At 40.5% G+C, this 21,504-nt stretch overlaps 2 protein-coding genes across 2 annotated transcripts; one reads left to right on the forward strand and one right to left on the reverse strand.

Moving 5' to 3' along the window:
• Positions 1-400: 400 nt before the first annotated feature.
• GGS23DRAFT_572139 (uncharacterized protein) lies at positions 401-1,288 on the reverse strand (the record flags this gene model as incomplete). Its single annotated transcript, XM_051516607.1, has 2 exons — positions 1,009-1,288; positions 401-954 (listed from the first exon to the last, which is right to left on the reverse strand). Coding segments are annotated over exons 1-2 (272 nt in total), but the record flags the coding sequence as incomplete, so codon positions are not given.
• A 4,240-nt stretch (positions 1,289-5,528) lies between these two features.
• On the forward strand, positions 5,529-7,018 carry GGS23DRAFT_610560 (uncharacterized protein; the record flags this gene model as incomplete). Its single annotated transcript, XM_051520334.1, has 6 exons — positions 5,529-5,581; positions 5,646-5,669; positions 5,730-5,973; positions 6,027-6,335; positions 6,386-6,754; positions 6,827-7,018. The coding sequence occupies 6 exons, from the start codon at positions 5,529-5,531 to the stop codon at positions 6,923-6,925; spliced, it is 1,098 nt and encodes a 365-aa protein (XP_051371086.1). The 3' UTR covers positions 6,926-7,018.
• Positions 7,019-21,504: the final 14,486 nt, after the last annotated feature.

Raw genomic sequence — 21,504 nt, forward strand, 5'->3', positions numbered from 1 at the left:
AGGTAGGTTAGGTACTTAACAGGTAGACGGTCATATAGGAAAACGCGATACACCTTTTAGAATGGCTCATAACCTCGCACCACTATATGAACATCGTTTTGTTCCAATTAATAGAGGGGTTGGACATTCATCGTTTGTACTTTTCTAAGTGAGATTTTTTTTGGATTCCATGTAGCTTGCACTAGCTTTTCTCTCCATCGCCCAATAGGAGGTATCTCCTAACAGGTAGGATTCTCATTATTCTCAAGTACCTTAAGCACCTCCTACCTTTACCTGTAGCAGGTAGTACTTTAGGTACTTGCCTGACCTTGTATGTTACCTGCTCCTTAATAGTGACCCCTTTACGCGTCTAGGTCACCACAGGCAGTGTACGTTACTCCTACATATTAAAAAAGTATACCTTGTCTGCCTCCTTACATCCTACATACCTGGCGCATTACATGGCTCTACATATATCCATCATATCAATTACGTACACATAATGAAAATGTACCAAGCAGAACCCATCCTATTCATCTCACAATGCGGTACGTACCCCAACCATACCTCCATCAGGATAGACTCCACGTCTTTACATGAGTAATCAAGATCGTACCTGCGCAGCTGCAGTGTGTGGAAAAGGGGTGGCAGTTCTGCAGCACACGTACCTACGTATCGCACCAATCACTCGGGTAGGATTCCGGTTTCCTGAACGATATTAGATTCATAGTAAGTGAATGAATACGGAGCTGCATGATGCCATAACGTATATGTATACAGACATAAAAACAGATGAACATATCTACCTACGGATGAAGGGGCGGGATATACGGACCAACATCCTAGCTACCTAGGTACGTAAAGCACCAGCACTCTGGGCGAAAACGGGACAGTCCGGACACCTAAGCCTGTATTGGCAGGACCTATTTCGCAGGGGAGCGAACACACACCGCAGGTGTGGCACAGGCACCGCCTGTAAGTTGAAGCATCCGCGTGTGGAGACTGCAGTCAGCGAGCTAACCTCCAAAGAGGTACCGAGTACGGCCAAACCCCCTGTGGAGGTTGGGAAGTGGGATGCCTTTGACTTGCATATGTATGCTTCAGACCTCCAGCCACGGGGCAGAGGCGGGAAATGGGCAGTGGACACCATACGGTCCAAGCAAAGCACACAGGCATAATTCGAGTATCGGTCGATCAGCAATGCCCAGGTGGGTAGGGAGAGGGACAGCCACCCGCGGCAAAAAAAAAAAAAATCATCCCCTCGTAACCAGAGAATGAAGGAGGGAAAGCTCGCTCGCACTGCTCACACGCCTCCTACCGGGCGCCTCATCACGGTAGATACGCCTACATGGGAGTACAGGTACAGGCGATGAGTAAGGCTCGCATGAAGGAATAGGAGCAAATACCTGAGGTCCATACATGTAGATGGCCGTGTGTATATGAGCATGTGTATATATACCTACATATAGATAGCCGAGTTGGGGTTGGAGGGGCTAACGGACTACCCAGATAGGTACCTACCTACCTACCTAATGTTGGCGCTATGGCCGTCGACTGTTACACTACTGCGTGGTAGAGTCATACAGACCCAACATAAGCTCTCTGGGAAGGAACCCCTGAGAATGCATGATGATGATCAGGTACTAGCCAAACTCGACCTCCTAAGGCCGGGTATACCTAGGTACAATCACTACCCGGATCCCCCAATACCATATGTGTGCACGCTTAGGTCAGCCCACACTGTACGTAAGAGGTACCTCCTAACCCTACAATGGGAGGTACCCTAGGTAGGTACCTAATGTACCTATAGGCAGAGGTCGTCGGGAACGCGTGGGCTGTTTCGAGGATCGGAACCATCTTCATGCATAGTTTTGCCAAGGCATGCAAGGCTTTGTCTCGAGGCCCAACTGTTTCCAGGCGGGGAGACTGAGGAGAAGAGGGAGAGACAGCATCAAGTACCAAAGAAAAGGATGAGAACGGAAGTCCTAGCGCGCCATGGCCCCCATTCACGACCATAGCGTCTCTCGGATACGATAGGTATACACGGAACGTGTTGCGTATCGACGAAAGAGGCAAGATCGCGGAGTCGACGAGAGACGATCGCAGAGCGGATGCTCCGTATGGGGAACGGCCTCTGTGCAGCAACATTCTCCACGAGCAAGTCCCTTCACAGACCCCGCCCGCCTCCTTGCCGCACGAGCTCTGGGAAGCCCAGCGCGCGTGAGTGGAGAATGCGATGCGAACGACAAATGCACGTCGGGTATATATTGTTGTTGTTGTTGTTGTCGTTACCGCCGTTATGCCTGCTGCTACCAATCATGCCTTCTTGGCGTTTTCACCTGCTCAAGTCTACACGATGCATTCCGAAACGCTCTGATTTGAAATCCTTGACGGCTTCCAGGCCCCGATGTCAGGTTCGGCAGATCTCTGCCTTCGATTCCGGCTTCTAGAAACCAGTCTGCATTATCGCCCAGGGAGCAAGGCCGGATCACGGAGTTCGCGTTTTATCACCCCTGCCAGCTGACCTATTTATTCCCTTGCAGGGCTACCTCATGCGGAGAGACATTCACGCGTCTTATCACGGTATTGTGAGTAGAGGGCAAGGCCCCGAGTCTATCGTCCCAGCGATAACCGAGAGCCTACGCCCGAAATCTCTTGGGCAGGGTCGGCAGCATTTGTTTCCCGATCGACCCAGGAACGGACATCGACTCCTAACACGTGGTCTACGTGCCCGCATATATAGGTAAATATATCTTCCCACAAATCCGTGCACACAAGTGTGTCGCCGTCGTGAATCAAGCATCCCCAGAGATCAGACCTCATTGGTGGGACGCGGGCCGATCCCGACAGCCAAGTGCCAGATGAAGAGCTTTTACACCGGCTCGAGAGATAGGCAAAACCTAGATGTATAAGACTAATGCTATAGATAGGTATTGGAGAACCCTCTTCGTGGCGCATGGAACTACCCAATAATGTCACTACTCTTGCATCGTACTTCATCCTAACACCACATCAAAGCCGATAAGGTCTCAGGGTCCCCTATCACGGGCGACAAGATCCCACGGGCGTCTGATATGTAGTAACCATTTGGCCCCAAGATCACCTGGTGCTCAACCGACGAGGAGGGGGTACTCGGCTTCTCGTTGACGCTCGAAAAGGCCTCTACGATGGTCAGCCGAATTCAAGATCTACATGATCTCATCGACTTTAGATCGGGGGCAATCATTCCATCCAATCGGTTGCCGGCGCGGGGGGGAGATATTAATATCATGCCGGGTGACATTGGGCGCGATTCCCAACCGCACCATATTAATAGTGCGAGCCATTAGCTCGTCTAGTAATCATATACCGCTACCAACCCTGCATTAGCAGGAGAGAGGATTAGACATCTACGGCGTTCTTACAAGACCAGCTTAATGGCACACAGAAAAGGTATCGCCGACATCAAATGAACCTGAGAGACGAAAGACAGAGCAGCCGTCATACGTCTCTACACGTTCTCGGTGTAAAGCTCATAGGTGCTGCAATCTCGTAAGCTTAGAATAGTGTCCGCCCGTCCTCCTAGTTGTGGTTTTCGTTTGTCCCAATGCATAACTACACCGTTGACCCAGTCACTATATTCCTAGAAGTCATCTATTCCCCCTCTATTCCCTGCCTGTCCTGCTATTCCAGAACACGCCAAAGTTTGACGATAGCAACGCATTCTTCAACTGGCTAGTTCCTGTGTCCAAGCTAGGCATCCATCGGCGTAGCCATCATCATATCGGCCCGAGTTACAGGCTGCCAGGAGTCGTATCCGGCCTGCAGTTCTAGGTTCAGCCTATCGGTGTTAGTTGAGCAATAGAACCTGATAGGTATTCTCAACAAAACGCCATCTCTTCTTGGACTCGCTATTGCTTCGCTGTTCTTATTAGACGTACACCTACTGACCATTGGCTAGAGTTGCGGAAGTACATGACCCTCGAGACAGAAGTTTCAGAGCGGTAGCAGAGATAATCGAAAACCGTGCTCTAGACATACGAGGGCAGCCCGGTAGCTAATATTGTATCACGTAGTGTTTTTGTTAATATCGGCTGCTGATCTCGTGGGGTGTCACAAGCCCCGTCCCGGCACCGGAAGTAATACATAGTATCACAGGCTAGATGATGCTGTATAGTACTACCTACTGTATAATAACTTGCCCCTAGTGGATTGATGCCCGGTGTCTCAATAGGTATCTATGAAAACACGAACTTCTTGCTCCCTGCCGGTTCAATGCTGGATATCACAATCCAAACCGCTCTACGTATTTGCTTGAACCTGAAACCTAGCATGAGTATCTACATAATATATGGAACTTCTTGTGAACGCAATGCGCCTACAACTAATGCAGATGCACATGTAACCGCCCTTTGTGCTAATGCTCACATCAGAGATATCAAGGGTCAGCTTCTTTAAGCTAAGTACCTTAGAACAATGTAGGTGCGGGCGCTGCCTTTACGGGTAACTACCATTAAGGGGGAACTGCTAAGGTACACCTGCTGAATTGGATAATATGTAGCAGTTGTAGGTATATGAAACTTGCGAGTAATAACAAGGAAGCACTGTTGTTTGTATCAATATGGGCCAGTGCCAGCTGTCAAGCAACTAACTTGATCTGCTTGTTATTGGAACTTGCCTGGATGGGCTTTTTTTATATATGTGAGTATCCTAATGGTATCTAGTCCCGTCTCCTGGTCTTGTCTACTAATCGTCTCTACTGATACGCCTCTCTACCGATTCTCTTTACAGATCCTCTCTACTAACTACCCACTGACTCAGGGGGGGGAAACCACAAACTACCCACGCCTTCCTTAGCATCGCCACTGTTTGCCTCTTTCCCTTCTCTGATGTAGCGATTAGGGACATTACTAGGTACGTACCGATTGTATACTGTGGTCCTCCAGCACCTTCTATGCTACCACCTGACGCGCCGTCTCCCTGGATACCTACCTAAACCACGCTGTCCTCTCCCATCCTTCGACCTTCCCTACCGACCTACTGACCTACCTACCTACCCACCTCTTCTTCCTGGCCCCCGACCCTCCCTCCTCTTCTTTTACATACCCGTCTATTCACGTATGCTACTCCCATTCCATCTAACGCAGGTCATTTCTTCCTTCTATTCTTGCCCTCTTGTCATCTTCGATTTTCCTTCCAGAAGCACATTCCCAATCTCTCAGGAAATTCGGCGCTACTTCGAGTCCTAAGAGGGGCCGAGTAAATATCACCTCGATAGAAGGGGATCGTTACGTTCTGTCGTCCATCGTTGACACATCATCAAGGCGCATTCCACAATCTGAACTTTTCCAAGGCTTGCTTAACTAAGATACAAGGTGGGCTTGTTATCTCCTAAGTCTTCTCTCTCTAGCCTCTGTCTCTTTGTTATCATCATGGGCTCAGCTCACTCTCAGTTCTTCACTCGAAAACTTCACTAACGGTAACCACAATGCTAGCTAGTCTTTACTCATTTTACTTATTCTGAATCTAGCTAAGAATACGTCCCCGAATTAGCGAGACCGCTTGGTAAAATGCCATCTCGTCAGGTGGAGCTTTGGCGCTCGGGCAACCCCATGCCCAATCAGTAAGTAACTAGATCTATAGATCCTTAGTAGAGCGATGAGTGTATGTGCTAACGAAACAAGCAGTCGTTTTAATTCCGTCCCGACTAGGTAAGTAGCTGTTACCTGGATTTCAAGTAATGTTCGGCCCTTGCTAAAACTCTAGAATAGCTTCAAATGTGCTGTTGGCGGCGAGTGGGCCCCGTCTGACAACTTCTCCAAATCGCAGCTATCCAAGTGGACCAAGAAGAAGAAGAGCCCTAACGACGGAGTTACGCCAGAGAATATTGGCTTGATTTGCAAGGACCATCCACAAGGCCCCACGCCGGAGCGAGAGATCAAGTGCAACGGCCCCTGCGGCACCTGGAAACAGCAGAAGTACTTCAGCAAGATTCAACGTAACAGTACTGCTGCTGTAAGTCCCGTTGTCCATGCAATCCCTTGGCTTTACTACGCTAACCTTCTTAGTGGTGCTCTATCTGTACCGCCTGGAAGGACCAATTCGGCGGCTCAGAAATTCCTGCCACCGTCCCTGGCGTCCAAATGAGTTTTGACGAGATTGTTACTCAGACGACCAGTCGAGGCAAAACCACAGGAGATGATTCCCAAGCTAACGAAGATGACCCAACCGAGACCTTCTCGACCTCGGCCCCTACCGAGTGCCAGGAGCAGGGGCCGAATGACACCGCGAGTATAGCTCGGAGCTACCCCAGTCGAGAGGAAAAGGGTCAGTGCGAGAATCAGAAAGTGGATGAGCTCGAGGATACTCATGACCAGGTACGAGAATCCTTAAACTATTACTGAATCATATAGTTAACAACTCCTAGGGCCTTCTCTACAGCGCTTGCCGTACTGACATGAGCACACATGAAGATCAGCCTCAGGATGGCAATGGAATGAGCCCCCTGCGTGGTTCAGCCGTTAACCAGACCACTCCGGCGGGTTCTCCTAAGGTTTCGGATGCCATGGAGACGTCAACCTTGAAGGATGATCATCTCCCGGAGATGTCAACCTTGAAGAATGATGATCATCTCCCAGAGATTACCGCCTCCTCGGGTACGAATGGCTTTTCGTGTGGCTATGACGCATTCAGTCCCTACGGATTCTACGGCAGCAAGGGAAAAAGGACAGGCTCTACAACTGCAGCACGCTACTCGGAGGCAAACTTCTATCACGGAGCAGAATTTTTCAGACCTGTATGACTCCTACCTACCCACCTATACCGCTAATACTTTTGGGAGGGCGGGGGCTAACCGTTCCTATGTCAGGATTCTCGTCGAGTCTTCGTCGCACCGCCCATGTCCGCGTGCCATCACGCCGGCAATGCCAATGCCTACGGTGACGACGAGAGCCCCGACGAGTCGTGAAATCTGCGATGGACTTGGCAGGTATCGGCGCCCGGCCCAGGGCCTCCTACGTTGCGCGGAAGTTCTAGCACCCGAGAGGAGAGAGAGAAAGCCGGCTGCCTAGCCCGGCTGCTACCGCTTTTTTTCTTCTTCGTCCTTAGTATCCTCACATAAAATACGCCGTCTCACCACGAGCTCCTGCAGTGTCAAACTGTCGAGGTTGTCCTGGCGGCTAGATAGTACCATCTTGAACAAAAGGAGGCACCGAGAAACCAACATCGCATAGGCAATTTCCAGGGACGCTGTCTGCTCTTAGGCCCGCTATAAATAGGTAGTAGCGCCCTCTCGGATCTCATAAGCTGTTTCTGGCGTGCGAGTTTTCCCAAACGACGGGGTTGGGGCGTGGCTGCTGGTAGATAGGTAGTATTGCTTGCGGTAGCATCGTATAATGCTACTAAATTTTCCCACCAAGTAAAACTGGGCAGGCTCGTGAATGGTAACCGGGAGAGGAAATATATGTGATGACTGTGTTGCTTCCTTGACGACGTATCGATATTAATACCACCCAGGTATCCACATCTATCCAAGGACGAAAATAGGTGACCCTCGGGTTTACTTACCGCTAGGCTCTATGACGTGGGTAGCCGATCCCTTCAAAGCAGAAGTCTTCCCTTCGTCGAGATACGTGCGTATACTACGGAGTAGGTATGGATTATGTTGCATATTTACCCAACCCAGAGAGCAATCCTGAGGTACATACAGATACCTCGGTGGCTTATAGGTACCTATATGAATACGAGTCGGTGTAAGTAGATCTACTAGAGTAGTAGAGCAAGAGGAAAGTATTAGTTAAAATAAGGCCCGAATTATTCTACTTCGTAGAATAATTCGGGCTTATTTTTAACGTAAACGCTAAAAATAATAACCTATCCGGAGGATAAAGAGATATAGAAAGTATACTTAGTTTATTTAATACTAATTTTTAGAGCTACGAACTTTATTTATTATAGAAAACCTAGAAAACGTAAGAAATTATATATAGAAAACTTATAATTCATACGAAATTATCTTTTATAAATTTAAAACTAGTTTAAATTTTTACGTTAACGTATATTATATTAAATAAAGCGTACATTATTTAGGTTAAAAAACGTATATAGTAAAACGAATTTAAGAAGAATAAAACATAAAAGAAATCTAATATAGAAAAATTTTTTTAAAGTTAAAATTACGTAGGTACGTAATTTCTATATTAAAAAAGGGCGCTATGCTTAATAAAACTACGAAACCCTTAAACTTATATCTTTATTACTTCTTTTTACGTTTCTTTTCTACTTTTTTCTACGTACCCGTATTTTTTTCTCGTAATATACGTAGGATTTCTCGTAATAATTCGTTACTAGAAAAAGCGTTAATATCTAATCCTTATTACTTTATAACCCGCTCTTCCGCTTTTCGGATTACCTTTCTAGTTTTCTTATAGACTTTATTAAAAGCCTATTTTAAATTAGAATTTCTATGCTAGCGTACTTTATTACGTATTAACGTACCTTTTTATTAATTTTTTTAGAATCGAAAGCTTTTTTTAATTCTATAAATTTAACGAGCTTTAGCTCGGCCTCCCGGGGTACCTTAGCGTAGGCGTAGTAGCCCTTATAGTAATAATAATAGCGATTATCTTTCATACTTATTAATTATCGCGTATACGTAACTTTTCGCGTTTTTTACGCTATTTTATATACCGGTTCTTTTTACGTAGGCGTTCGCTTATAATCGATTAATTCGTTTAAAGTATACCTTATAAGGTAACGCTCTTTCCTCGTCGCCGTCGTCGTCGCTACCGTCGTCGCTACCGTCGTCGCTACCGTCGTCGTCGTCGTCGTCGTTATTAATAAGGGAGCGGATTCGGTTTATAAATAGATTCTATATAATAAAATTAACGCCTACGTATATTATTACTTAATCGCGTATTTTTTTTTATACCATAAAGTTCGTAAAGTATAATTTACTTTATAAGATATACTAGAGAAAGGAGGGTCGCTACCGCCGCCGGCGGCCGCTAGGCCGCTAGTATTACTTATCGTAATACTAATACTAATTACGCGGTAAGCGTCGCTAACCGATAGTTAATCGAGGCTTAGGTTAGCGAGTTCGGTAGTCGAAATCCTAGATATTATTTTAATTAATTAAATCTATCGCGCGCGTATTAAATTTCTTACTTTTTTTAACTACTTTAATCTTATTTCATTAAATAAAAAACTACGAAATATCGTTAGCGTTCGTTTTAAGCTTAATTAGCTATATGCGAAGGTTTAAACTTACGTAGTTATAAGAGGGATAGTATAGTGGTACGGTAAGACATGCCCTCTTAATGCATTACGTAATACGTTACGATAGGCCTTATGCCTATATAGAGTAACTATAGCTCCCGTAAGTACGGGATATGCCATGCTTATTATTTAATTCATTACCTAGCTAGATTACTATCTTTGCTATTTTTACTTTAATTAAAGATTCGTTTTTACCATTAGATTCGTCGTTCTCCGATTAGTATATTTATTTTAGTTATAGGCGCTTAAGTTACTTCGTCGTATCGCTATAACCGAATAAGTAACTTTTACGTTTTGTCCCTTTTCTCCCCTTACCTCTTATACCTTCGGGCTAGCGATTATTATATCTTTACGACTAAGAGATATAGCTAAAATACGATAACTATATTAGATTCCTTGCCTCTCGATTAATATAGCGATATTAGTTTTACCTATCTTAGATTATCGTACGTACTATAGTTTTCGATAGAATATACTTACGAATAAACCTATCCGGGTTTTTAGTATCGCATACGCTTTACTCCTCTTTAGTAGCGACTACCCTATAACTTTTTCGACCCCTTAACCTTTAATTTACGGAGTTTTTATTACGTTATTAAGATTTAAAGGATACCGATCGCCGTCGGCGCTACTATTTAACCCGCGAAGTAGCCCGCGTTTTACGTTAAATAAAGTATCTCGCCTTATAGTTATTTATTTACTATAAAGAGGTACGTATAAGCCCGGGAACTTTTATAACGATATTACTACTACTAGGATAATACCTAGCCCTTAATATTTATAATATTAATAAGCTATCGATACTACGATATAATACGACGATTAAACCGCGTTTATACCGATTAAGACATCCTTCGTATCGTTATTCGCTTACTTATACGAAAGAACCCGTAAAACCCGGGAGAACTTTCGTCGTAATACTACCGCTACTAGGAATAGCATTTAGCCCTCGATACTAACCGCTTCCTCGAATCGCTAATAGCATAATATATTTCGTACGAATAAATAAAGCTTATAGCGATTAAGGCAGCCCCCTTATAATTATCTATTTATTATATAAACTAAACGTACGAACGCCTTAGTATAAATTACGATAACCTATACGACCCGCTACTTCCTTACTAATACTAAAGGCGGATAAAGGCTAATAGTAATTATACCTTAACCGACCTTACGATAGCTTCTTTTTCCTTCTAAACCTATTAATCGATATAAACTAAATATATAAATACTAATAACTTATTATACTAGAGGTATTTTAAGATACCTAGGCGTAGCGATTCGACGATATAATATACGATATAATATAAATATTTACATTAATAATATAAATAGGAATTAATAAACTAATAGCTACTAATAACCGATAGTTTTAAAGAGAATTAGGAATTAATATTAATAAGATTACGTAGATATAAAGGATTAAGGAAACGGAACTAAAGTCGAGCTAATAGGTATACTTATATATAAGCTAGCTTTATATTACTAACTAATAACTAATATGGCGAGAAGTATTAACATAGGCGTAAAACGGCGCCTAGCGGTAATACCGCTAATATTATTAAATAACCCCCGTTAAATCGAAACCGGCCTATGATTATAACCGGTATCGTATCTAGCGCGATCTTTTACTCGGGATCTATCCCTTATACGTATTACCTTAACGAAGGTTATACGTTAGAAGTTTTAGACCTTAATGGAAGGGATTATCGTCGACTTATTTATAATAATTAAACTATTAATCTAGGGAATACGTATCGTACTTTAATTAGGCGTTAGCCGACTAGAAAAACTCGTATAATACCTAGACCCTATCGATCGGGATAATATAATAAATAATAATATACTTATACTAAAGAAAAAGTATTAAGATATAAATAATAGCTATTATACCTTTACCCTTATATTAAATAATAAGACCCTTACTATTCCCCTTTCTACTTTATACCTCGTACCGTTAAATTAAACGGAATTTATAGCTAAGAAACGGAATAAATCGCTATCGGGACCTAAAGTAATAAAGACTAAACTATTAATAAAGACCTTAAGAGTCGATACTAGCTTTCCGCCCTTATATCCGCCCGAAGAAAAGGAGAACGACGATAAAACTCCTACTTAACTACCCCTTACCCGCGGCTCTATACTTATCCCGTTAATCCCTATGGTATTATCTTAAAATAATAATAACGGAGCCTCTAATAGCTAAAATATACCGGTAGCTACCCCGATTATCGTAATACTAATCATTAGGTTTCCTAACCCTACCGATTACCTTAGGCTTAAGTTTAATAAATATAATATAACTTAATAACTAGAAAAAGTAAATCGATTATTTAACCGCTACCGTATAAGCGACGACGATAAAATTAAAGAGATCGGCGAATAAATTACGACTAAGACTATTAAGGAGCGTATTAACGACGTTACGAAGGATTAAACGATCTAAAGAGTTATCGTTATAGTCCTGAAGTACCGTTTTAAGATTACCGATAAACTAAGCTAAGCTAACGTTAAACGTAAACTCGTATAGCTAGAACGAGGTAACGTAATTAACGATCCTAAGGCGATCTTTACGTATTTTATAAATTATAAACGTCTTTCTAAGCTTATAAACGATAACGAAAAGCTTCCTTAAAAAGTAAGATACCTAACCGATAAACTCCGGATATCTTTAATTATAAAGTTCTATAAGACAGGAGACTATAATTATAATAAGATCGGAAATATCGACTACCGGACTCTTTATACCTAGCTTTATAAGTAAGCGGAACGTCGTATAATGATATAAATTACCGATAGAACTTAAGCCGAGGAACGACGATAATAAAAGACGGTAACTTTCGAGAAGCCCGAAAAGCCTATGATATAAATAGTTTAACGATTAACGACTCCTAGCTTCTAGATACCTTTATTACCGCCTTCCTCGTAGCTTAGACCCTCTTACGGCTACCTAAATATTAATTAAGAAGTTAATATATAAGCCCTTTATAACCGACTTAACGCTCTAAAGATAAAGATAACTTCGTAGAACTACCGTTAGGATAATAACTCTTATAGCCCTAAAGGTACGTATAACGTCGATTAATAATATTAATAAGAAAACCCGTTCCTAGTAAACGCGGTTCGGAACCTAAGTTTCTATAACCTATAAATTAACGAAAGAACCTTAATAAGCTTTAAACGTAATACCATATTAAACTACCGAGGTATACGTAGTAAGATTCTACTAACCTAAACGAGTAACTATAGGAAATTCGAATATTAGTTTTATAATATTTTCGATCGGCTTTATAACTATAGCCGCTACTCGCTACTAATAAATATAACCTAGAATCGGTTCTATTATAGGAATAGTAAACGACTATACTACCTCGAGAACGGAAATCCGGATAAGCCGGAATTAATATTAATCCTAAGGTCGATTATTACCTAAGCTAAGCGTAAAGGAGAACCGATCGCTTATTATATCTTATTTTACGTATATTAAAGTAAGGAATCTCTAGAATAAGTACGTAAGATGGTATATTACTATCTAGCCGGAAAGCTAAAGCTTATATCCCTCGACTTACGATACTTTAAGAACGAGGAAGTAGTACTAAAGTAGGAAGAGATACTAAGAGCTATATCGGAAATTAACGTTATTTAAATAATCGAACGTAAATATAATTACGAACTATACGAGATTAAGATCTTAGGTTATAGTTAAACGAAGGGCCTTATTAACGACGAAGGTATTTATTATTATAAGGGTATTATTAAAACGGACCTAATCGAAGTTAATATAGTTAAGCGAGCTAAAGGTTCTAACGGCGAGTATATCGAAAGAGAAATACCTGATTAAGAGGATATAGAAGTTCTATCGTTATAGCCTAGGTATAGACCGACTAAAGCCGGTAAGAACGCTACTTCGAATATAAACGATTAAGCTAAAAAGGCGAAAATTATTAACGAGTTATTAAGAAAGTTTTAGCTAGATAAGATTAATAAAAATAATAGGAAACGCTTCGAAGTTTCGTAAAACGATTTAATTAAGTTCATATCCGGGTTTTCGGAGTAGGTAGTTAAGTACCTTACGATACGCGCTATAGAGATTAACGAAGGTTAGCTTAAGGTTATTAAGATTATAAAGGAATAGATATAAAAGAATCGGGAAGAAAGCGTTAAAATACTTAGCGTACCGTAAACTACCGCCTCGTTTACTAACCCTTCGAATAAAATAGCGGTAAATTCCGTTATCGCGAGGGATATTAAGAACTATATCCGGCCTTTCCTTAAGCTAGTAATTAACGTAGGACCTAACGGGAACGAAGCTTTCGTATTTACGGTAATCGATATAAGGGCATAGTCTAGTATAATCGTAAAAAGCTATATAAAGAAGTAGCGTTTCCTTATAACTAGTACTAAGGCGATATAGCGAGGTTTTAAATTCTTTATAGAGACCCTATATATAGGAATAATCGACGGTTTTATCTAACTTACCGATTACTACCTTCGCTTACCGATTTACGTCGTTAAAAATAGGTTCGTTAGTTACCTTCTATTACTTAGTATAAACTTCATCTTCTAGTCCCGTATAAAACTCGAATTCGACGGAAGTACCTTCATAGGAACCGTTAACTTTAGCTCGACCCCCTTAATATCATAAGAGAATACGCCGAGGTAGTAAAGTAGTTTTATAGCGTTTAAGTTTTAAAGGGAGGAGTAAGTATCGTTAAGCGTCTTCGGTAAGCCGTAAATCACTAGAAGCGAATTAACCTTATTAACGCTATAACATCCGCCTAAAGTACGCCGATCGACGAACCCCCTAGCCGTAAATCCTTCGTTCGGTTTATCGCATAAGCCGAAGTCCGTCGTTCCTTTATAGCCTTAGTACCTAATTCCTCCTACTCCTTCGTATTAACGGACGTAAACCTCCGCTATAATAACCTCGTTAAGGTTATAACGCGCCTCCTTCCTCCTCCCGGACCAGAAAGGATTAAGGCTTTCTAATCGGGGGAGACCTCTATACCGTATAAGTAAAGGGGAAATACCTAATTAACCCTTAGGACGCGCCCGCTCTCCTGCTATTCCCTTAATTAGGAGGGCTAAGACGAAACTAAGAAAAAGGTAGCCGAAATAAAGAAAGAGAACGCCGATCGGGTTAAATCGGTAAGGGTAAACCGGGCTAAGTTAGCTATAAAGTAATAAAGGGACTCCCTTATAATATTAAACGAGAAGTTAAAGGCGCGGCCGTAATAATTAAATAATAGCCGGAGGAATAGAGTTTCGCGGTAGTTTTTAAAGGGAGATATTAATCGGGATATACCGCATTACCTTTTTTAGTTTAATTATTCCTTACGGTATAATTAAACTAAGGAGGCTATAGTAATACGGTAAGACATACCCTCTTAATATATTACGTAATACGTTACGATAGGCCTTATACCTATATAAAGTAACCATAGCTTCCGTAAGTACGGAATATACTATGCTTATTATTTAATTCATTACCTAACTAGATTATTATCTTTATTATTTTTACCTTAATTAAAGATTCGTTTTTACCATTAGATTCGTCGTTCTCCGATTAATATATCTATTTTAGTTATAAGCGCTTAAGTTACTTCGTCGTACCGCTATAGCCGAATAAGTAACTTTTACGTTTTACCCTTTTTCTTCCCTTACCTCTTATACCTTCGGGCTAGCGACTACTATATCTCTACGACCAAGGGGCATAGCTAAAATACGATAACTACATTAGATTCCTTACCTCTCGATTAGTATAGCGATATTAATTTCACTTATCTTGGACCATCGTACGTATTATAGTCTTCGATAGAGTATACTTACGAGTGAACCTATCCGGGTCTCTAGCATCGCGTACGCTCTGCTCCTCCTTAATAGGAGGCGTAAGAAAAAAGGAAAGGAAATAGTAAAAGTAATTAATAATAGGAAATAGGTTATTTTATTTCGTAAATAAAAAAGCGTTATAAGAAGTTACGATTAAAGGAAGGTACGGCGCTAATTACTAAAGAAGTCGCGATATTTTTATACGTTAAAAAGGAGCGGCGTACTTTAGGAAACGCTCCGTAATTAAAGCAAAAGAAACGTATTCCTATATAAAAAATGGTATATCTACGCTACTTTTATACCCGTATTCTTTACTTCTACGCGGTTTAGCTATATAAAGATTAATTAAAGTATTATAAACTATACTCGCTCGATAAAATTAACGTATATACGTTACTCTTACTCGTTATTTATAGCGCTAGAGTACGTTATTTATAAGGATATCGTAATAAGTATAAAGGTTAAGTAAATAGTTATATACGTAAACGGAAATCTCTATCTTTTAGCTTAGCTTTTATACCTACGAAATATATATTAACTTAAATATTAGCGAACGTAAAAAGAAACTTACTATTTATTAGCTCCTTATATACCGTATTCCTATAAAACGGCTCGTCGAATATTAGGCCTTATAGCGAGGTAATCCTAAAGTAAGCGACGTAATTTAACCCTAACGCGAATTCTTTCTTTATAATTCTAACGATAACGTAAAGAATAATAATATTTTACGCTTTATAAACGGTTATTACGTATAAGATAATTAAAGGGAATTATTCTCGTATATAGGAGATACCCTTATAATCGAATTCCTAGCGTTCGCGTAATATTAGTACTACCTTTTTCCCTCGAAAATCGCGTAGCTTATTTCCTTAAGTATCTTTAAACCCGGGTCCGTCGTAATCGTCGAAAGCTATTATAATTACTACTAGCGGCTTACGTTTAGGATTAGCGTCTTACGCTTAACTTATATCGTAAATAAAGCCTTAGGAGCTATTTATAAGCCGTATTTCGGAAGAGATATTACGTAATAATATTACTCGAACGCTTATATAAAGTAATAGCTTAAAGGAAAGGTTACCGGCTAAGTCGCTAGGCGCGTTTAACGCTTCTCGGCCGTAATAAATAACGTACGTTTAAATAATTAACGAATTAAGCGTTACGAAATAATTAAAATTATATTAAAGTATCTCTTTACGCGTAAAATATATACGTACCGCCTCTTTAAAGCCGAAACGATCCTACTTAATTAATACCGCGGCTATTCTCGTAAATAAAAACTAGAACGATTCGGCGAAGACTTACGCTAAGCGTAACTCGTTTAACGCTTTTCGAAAAGGCGCCTAGTTCTCGCTTACCTAGCGTTAAATTACCGATAGAAATACCGACTTAGAAAAAGCTCTATACGTATTATAACCGATAAGCTCGTTTACCGAAAGATACGTCGAATTAAGAATATAGATAGGCTTTAATAATACTAAGGATAATTAAAAGAAGTCGCCGATTAAGATTACATTTACGCTACTAAAAATCCGCGAACTACGCGGGAATATCTACCGTAAACGGCGGTTAATAAACCTAAATATACGTAGCCCTAATATATTCTTTTCGTCGATAATTAAATAGCAAAGGTTAGTAAGGCGTCGTTATACCTTAGCGAAAGCGTTATTAAAAAGCGGCTTAAAGCTACGTTTTACGGATAAACGAAGGAAAGAATATATCGTTTTCCCGCGAATGTTACTACTCGTAGCGCTAGTTAAGATAATAAGGGCTACCGAATCTTAAGTAAAAGCTTAGCGAACGTAAGAGGTTAAAATCTTAATTAAATACGATTTTCTAGTACCGCTACTACCGTCGATTTAAGATAGGAGTTAGTTTTAGTTACGACTTTATACGTAGCCGAGAACGGTATCGTAAATTAGCCTTTATTCCGGATTTAGCGTATTACGGATATCTAGGGGAACGATTTCCTACTCCGGCGTATCCGTAGTACTTATTATCTCGCGCTAATAAGTAAAATCGTAAAAATAAAAGTACTTATATCGGGCTACGTATATAGCTTAATCGTAATTTACGTCGATATCTTTATTCCTAAGTACGTTAAATATTTCCTACGTAAGCGCTTAATTCGGGAGTAAACGCGTTAATTTAGCCTAGTCTTTTTCGTTTAAAGCCTATTCTTCTTTTTCTAAGAGCTCGAATTTCTCTTCGTCGGATCCGGAAAGGTCGCCGTAATAGTTATCCTCGTATTAGTAGGTTATTTAATATCGCGTATACGTTAATATATACGTTAGAAATTAAGTACCGTTAATTAAAAGTAGCTCGTCCTCGTTAATATACGAATAATTTAATATAAGTTTAACGCGGTAAAACGACTTTAACTCGTTAAGGCCTTTATTTACGTAGTAAATAAGGTAATAATTAAATATACGCTCTTTTACGTTACGTTAAAAAGGGCGTTAATCGTAAGCGTATAACTTATTAAAATTCTAAATCGATACGAAACGAAAGAAGCTTAATTTAATAACCTTTAGTACCTTTAAATCGCGCTAGAAATACTTCTTATAAGTATTACGCCCGCTAGAAACGTCGCTAGAACCGAGCTCGAAGCTATAATCTTATTCCGTTAAGGGCCGGTAATCTACGTTACGTATAATACGCGAATTAACTTATAAGGGTAGCTTATATAATATATAATAAACCTCTTACGTAAAGTAATCTCGCTTTCCGATTAATTTATTTATTAACTTCGATATAAAAGAAAGAAGAAGATTTACGCTAGAGACCTTTAGGAGGATCTACTTAGTAAGGACGTTATAACTATCGGTTTTAATTTCCGCTTTAAAGTAATACTTCGCTATGTAATTTATAATAACTTCTACGCTAATATAAGGCGAAATATCGATATTAGTTAATTAAGTAAAGGTAATTATTCGATTATATTAATTTAATTATTCGTCGTTATATTACGCTTTAAATAACTACTAGGTTTTATACGGCCGTATAATAATCTCGGCGTAAGCGCGGTACGGCCGCGGGAAAAGAAATCGGTATTCTAAAGATAATAAAACGTTATTACCTTATCCCGCTTCTCGTGCTTTACGCTTATTAATACGGAAGTAATATACGAAAGAATATTTATAACGTTAGTAACGATTAATAATCTAAGAAAGCTAACGAAACGACGGCCGCGCGTTTAAAGGCCGTAATACGAACGGATTATCCTTATCTTAATTTAAGCGCCGACGCGGCTCTAGGTTAACCGTAAAAGCGTAGTAGCTCTAAATACGAGCGTAGTTTTAGCGCTATTCGAAAGAGGTTATATTAAGTAACGGATTACCTTCGAATTAAAATAACCCGTAATAATACGTACTTTTACGCTTTTAAAATTCGTATCGATATTAATAATCGCGTAAGCCGAACTTCTTAACTAAAACGATATTACAGAAGAGTTAATTCCGAGCGTAAAAATGCTACGCGGTAATATAGGGATTAGTTTTTAATAACTCGCGGGATAAGCGTATACGTTAGATTTTAAGGGAGAAAAGCTATTCCTAAAAGCGTAATATATATTAAAAAAGGCTCCGCTAGTAAAGATTAATAAGGCTTAAGGTAAAAAAAGCGCTAGGAACCCCGAGATACTTAGTAAAAGTAACGTACTCGCGTTTTCGTTTAAATTAAAAAAGCCGCGTGCCTTTTAAATAAACTATAACGCGCGTAATATTCCTTAATAACGTATTAACCTTAGTATTCTTAAGGTTTTCTAACGCTTACTTAAGATCTTACCGCGTAATTTATTATTACTAAACGCCTTTTCTTCTTACGAAATATTTACTTATTACTATCGCTTATTAGCGTATAAGTATATTAAGCGCGATAAAGCGGAAAGTAGGGTATTACGCGAATCGATTATCGCGTTAACGTATAACGTATTATACCTAATCGTTAAAATCGATCTTACGCTACCTTAGATATATAAATTTAGCTTCTTTACGCGGAAATAAAGTAAGAAACGCTAGTAAAAATAACGTAATTAAACGTATAAACTCGTTAATAAGGGTTTAGCGAATAAAAGGTATAAATAAATAATAAGTACTTATAAGCTTAACGGAATAACCTTTAAAAATAAACGCCCCCTTTAATTCTAACTCTAAACGTTTTATTTTAATCTACTTTAACGTAACGTTTAATATAATAAATTTATCGTATTAAGCCTCTAATCCTTCTAGGTCGTCCTTCGTAACTAGTGAATAGGAGCAGCGTGGGTACGCTAACGGAGGTACGAAACAAGGACTACCCAACTACTAACAACTGGCCTAGTACCGATTAACCTAAGATCACAGTTATAAATAGCTATAATCGGTTAATCGGCTAGCTAAAAACGGCAGCTAGGAAAGGGATTAATTAAAAAGGCAAAAACGAAGATAACTAGAAAGGCATGGTAAGAAACGAGTGAATGGCTGTAGGTCGTGATGTCTATAGGTCTAAGTCTAACTAATGAAAATATAAGTACGCGACCTATATAAATATACATCGAAAAGGCTACGTAGCCTAGATCTACCGCACCACTATAGCCTCCCCAGTTTAATTAATCCCTAAGGAGCAATTAAACTCCCAACAACAGGTACGGTAGCTCTCGTTCCTATTGAACCTAATCAACCTAATCCCGATCAACCTAATCCCGATCAACCTAATCCCGATCAACCTAATCCCGATCAACCTAATCCCGATCAACCTAATCCCGATCAACCTAATCCCGATCAACCTAATCCCGATCGACCCTAATCAACTAAAAGCTAGCCAGTTCAATCAACGGCCAACAGGATAAGTCAGGTAGGTCTCTGGTTAATCCTGAAACAACAGGAGACAATTGCAACTGCAACAAGTAGGTAGTAGGGTGGGTAACTGCAACCGTGCCTGACTGTACCTAATTAATCCTGATCAATCCTGAACCTATTCAATCGCTGCCAACTAGGAGCTAAGCCAGTTCAATCAACGATCAATAGGAAACAGGAAAGATCTGATAACAAGAACTAGGCTGGCGGAGCTATAACCTATAAACTAACCTAATTAACCTATTCCTAATCAACCCTAATCAACTAGGAGCGAGCCAGGTCCATTAGGACCATTAAGAAATAACAGGGATCCGTTAGAAAAACAGGAACTGCAACGGGCAGGTAAAATAAGCGTAGCTCCCGAAAGAAACAAAGAAACAATCCCATACGATGTAACGTAATCCCGTCCTTCTCGTCCATGACTAGCTTTACCGATCCTTTCAACTAATCCTAATCCTATAAACTAACTAATATATCCTATTCATGCCCGACTGTTTCCGTTTCTAACTCGTATCTAGCTATTATTCGTATAACCGTTCCTATATTCGTCCGGCAGCATCTACCGGGCTTCCCTTGACCCTCGATCCCTCCCCTATACGTAGTTCTAGGGGCTCTCTAGGCTCTTCCTACCAACCACATATCGATAAGGGCGACAAGAGGGGTCTCTAGGCAATACTATGACTATTCTCGACTATAATTTGTAACTATTTTTCCTGGGCTTTCTTATTTAATATCTATTCAATTCGTTCGTATCGGTATCGTTTATAGGTCTATCGCGCTAATCGGTAGGTTCCCCGATCAAGTTCGTGGGTATAAGGTATATCGGTATCTTATTGTAAGGGCATCGTAGCACCTATCGGTTAGGAAGGCAAGGAGAGACCTCCCCAGGTACCGTAACTAGCTGGAAGGGATAAAACAAGGGCGATCGGAGCTATCGGCAAGCCTCTTGCAATTAAAATAAACTAATTAATAACGAACGGATGCCTTCAAGCGCGTGCGAGCGTGTGTTGTAAAAAAAGGGGTGGTAGCGGTAACGGTATCAGATCAACTAAGAGAAAAACTACCATCTAGGCACCGGTGAAAAAACGAAGACGAAACCGGGTAAAACGGGCATAGCTCCTTCAAAAGAGACAATTAAGAAACGAGGATAGGATAGATCCACTAATCGGCGAACGAGCTTTCAGGTAAGCTAATCAAAAGCTAATGGGAGGGCGTGGTTATTAATGGTCGCCATGGTTATCTGCCCTCCCGTTAATCCTGACCTCCTAAAAAGGCTTAATCCAAAAGCCACGAAAACGGCTCTGGAGCCACGAAAACAGCTCCTAATCAACTGAAAAACAGGGAATCTCCTGATCGATAAATCCTAAACCTAATGACTACAAAAACGGTCGCAAAAGGTCGCTCCTAAGACTAATGAGGTTACGGCTCGGGCTACTAGGTGGTCGCCACTGAACAGGAGCAGCGTAGGCACGCTAACGGAGGCACGAAACAAGGACTGCCCAACTACTAACAACTAGCCTAGTACCGATTAACCTAAGATCATAGCTATAAATAGCTATAATCGGTTAATCGGTTAGCTAAAAACGGTAGCTAGGAAAGGAACTAACTA

The sequence above is a fragment of the Durotheca rogersii genome, assembly GCF_024521655.1.
Source record: "Durotheca rogersii strain YMJ 92031201 chromosome Unknown GGS23scaffold_13, whole genome shotgun sequence".
NCBI lineage: Eukaryota > Fungi > Ascomycota > Sordariomycetes > Xylariales > Xylariaceae > Durotheca > Durotheca rogersii.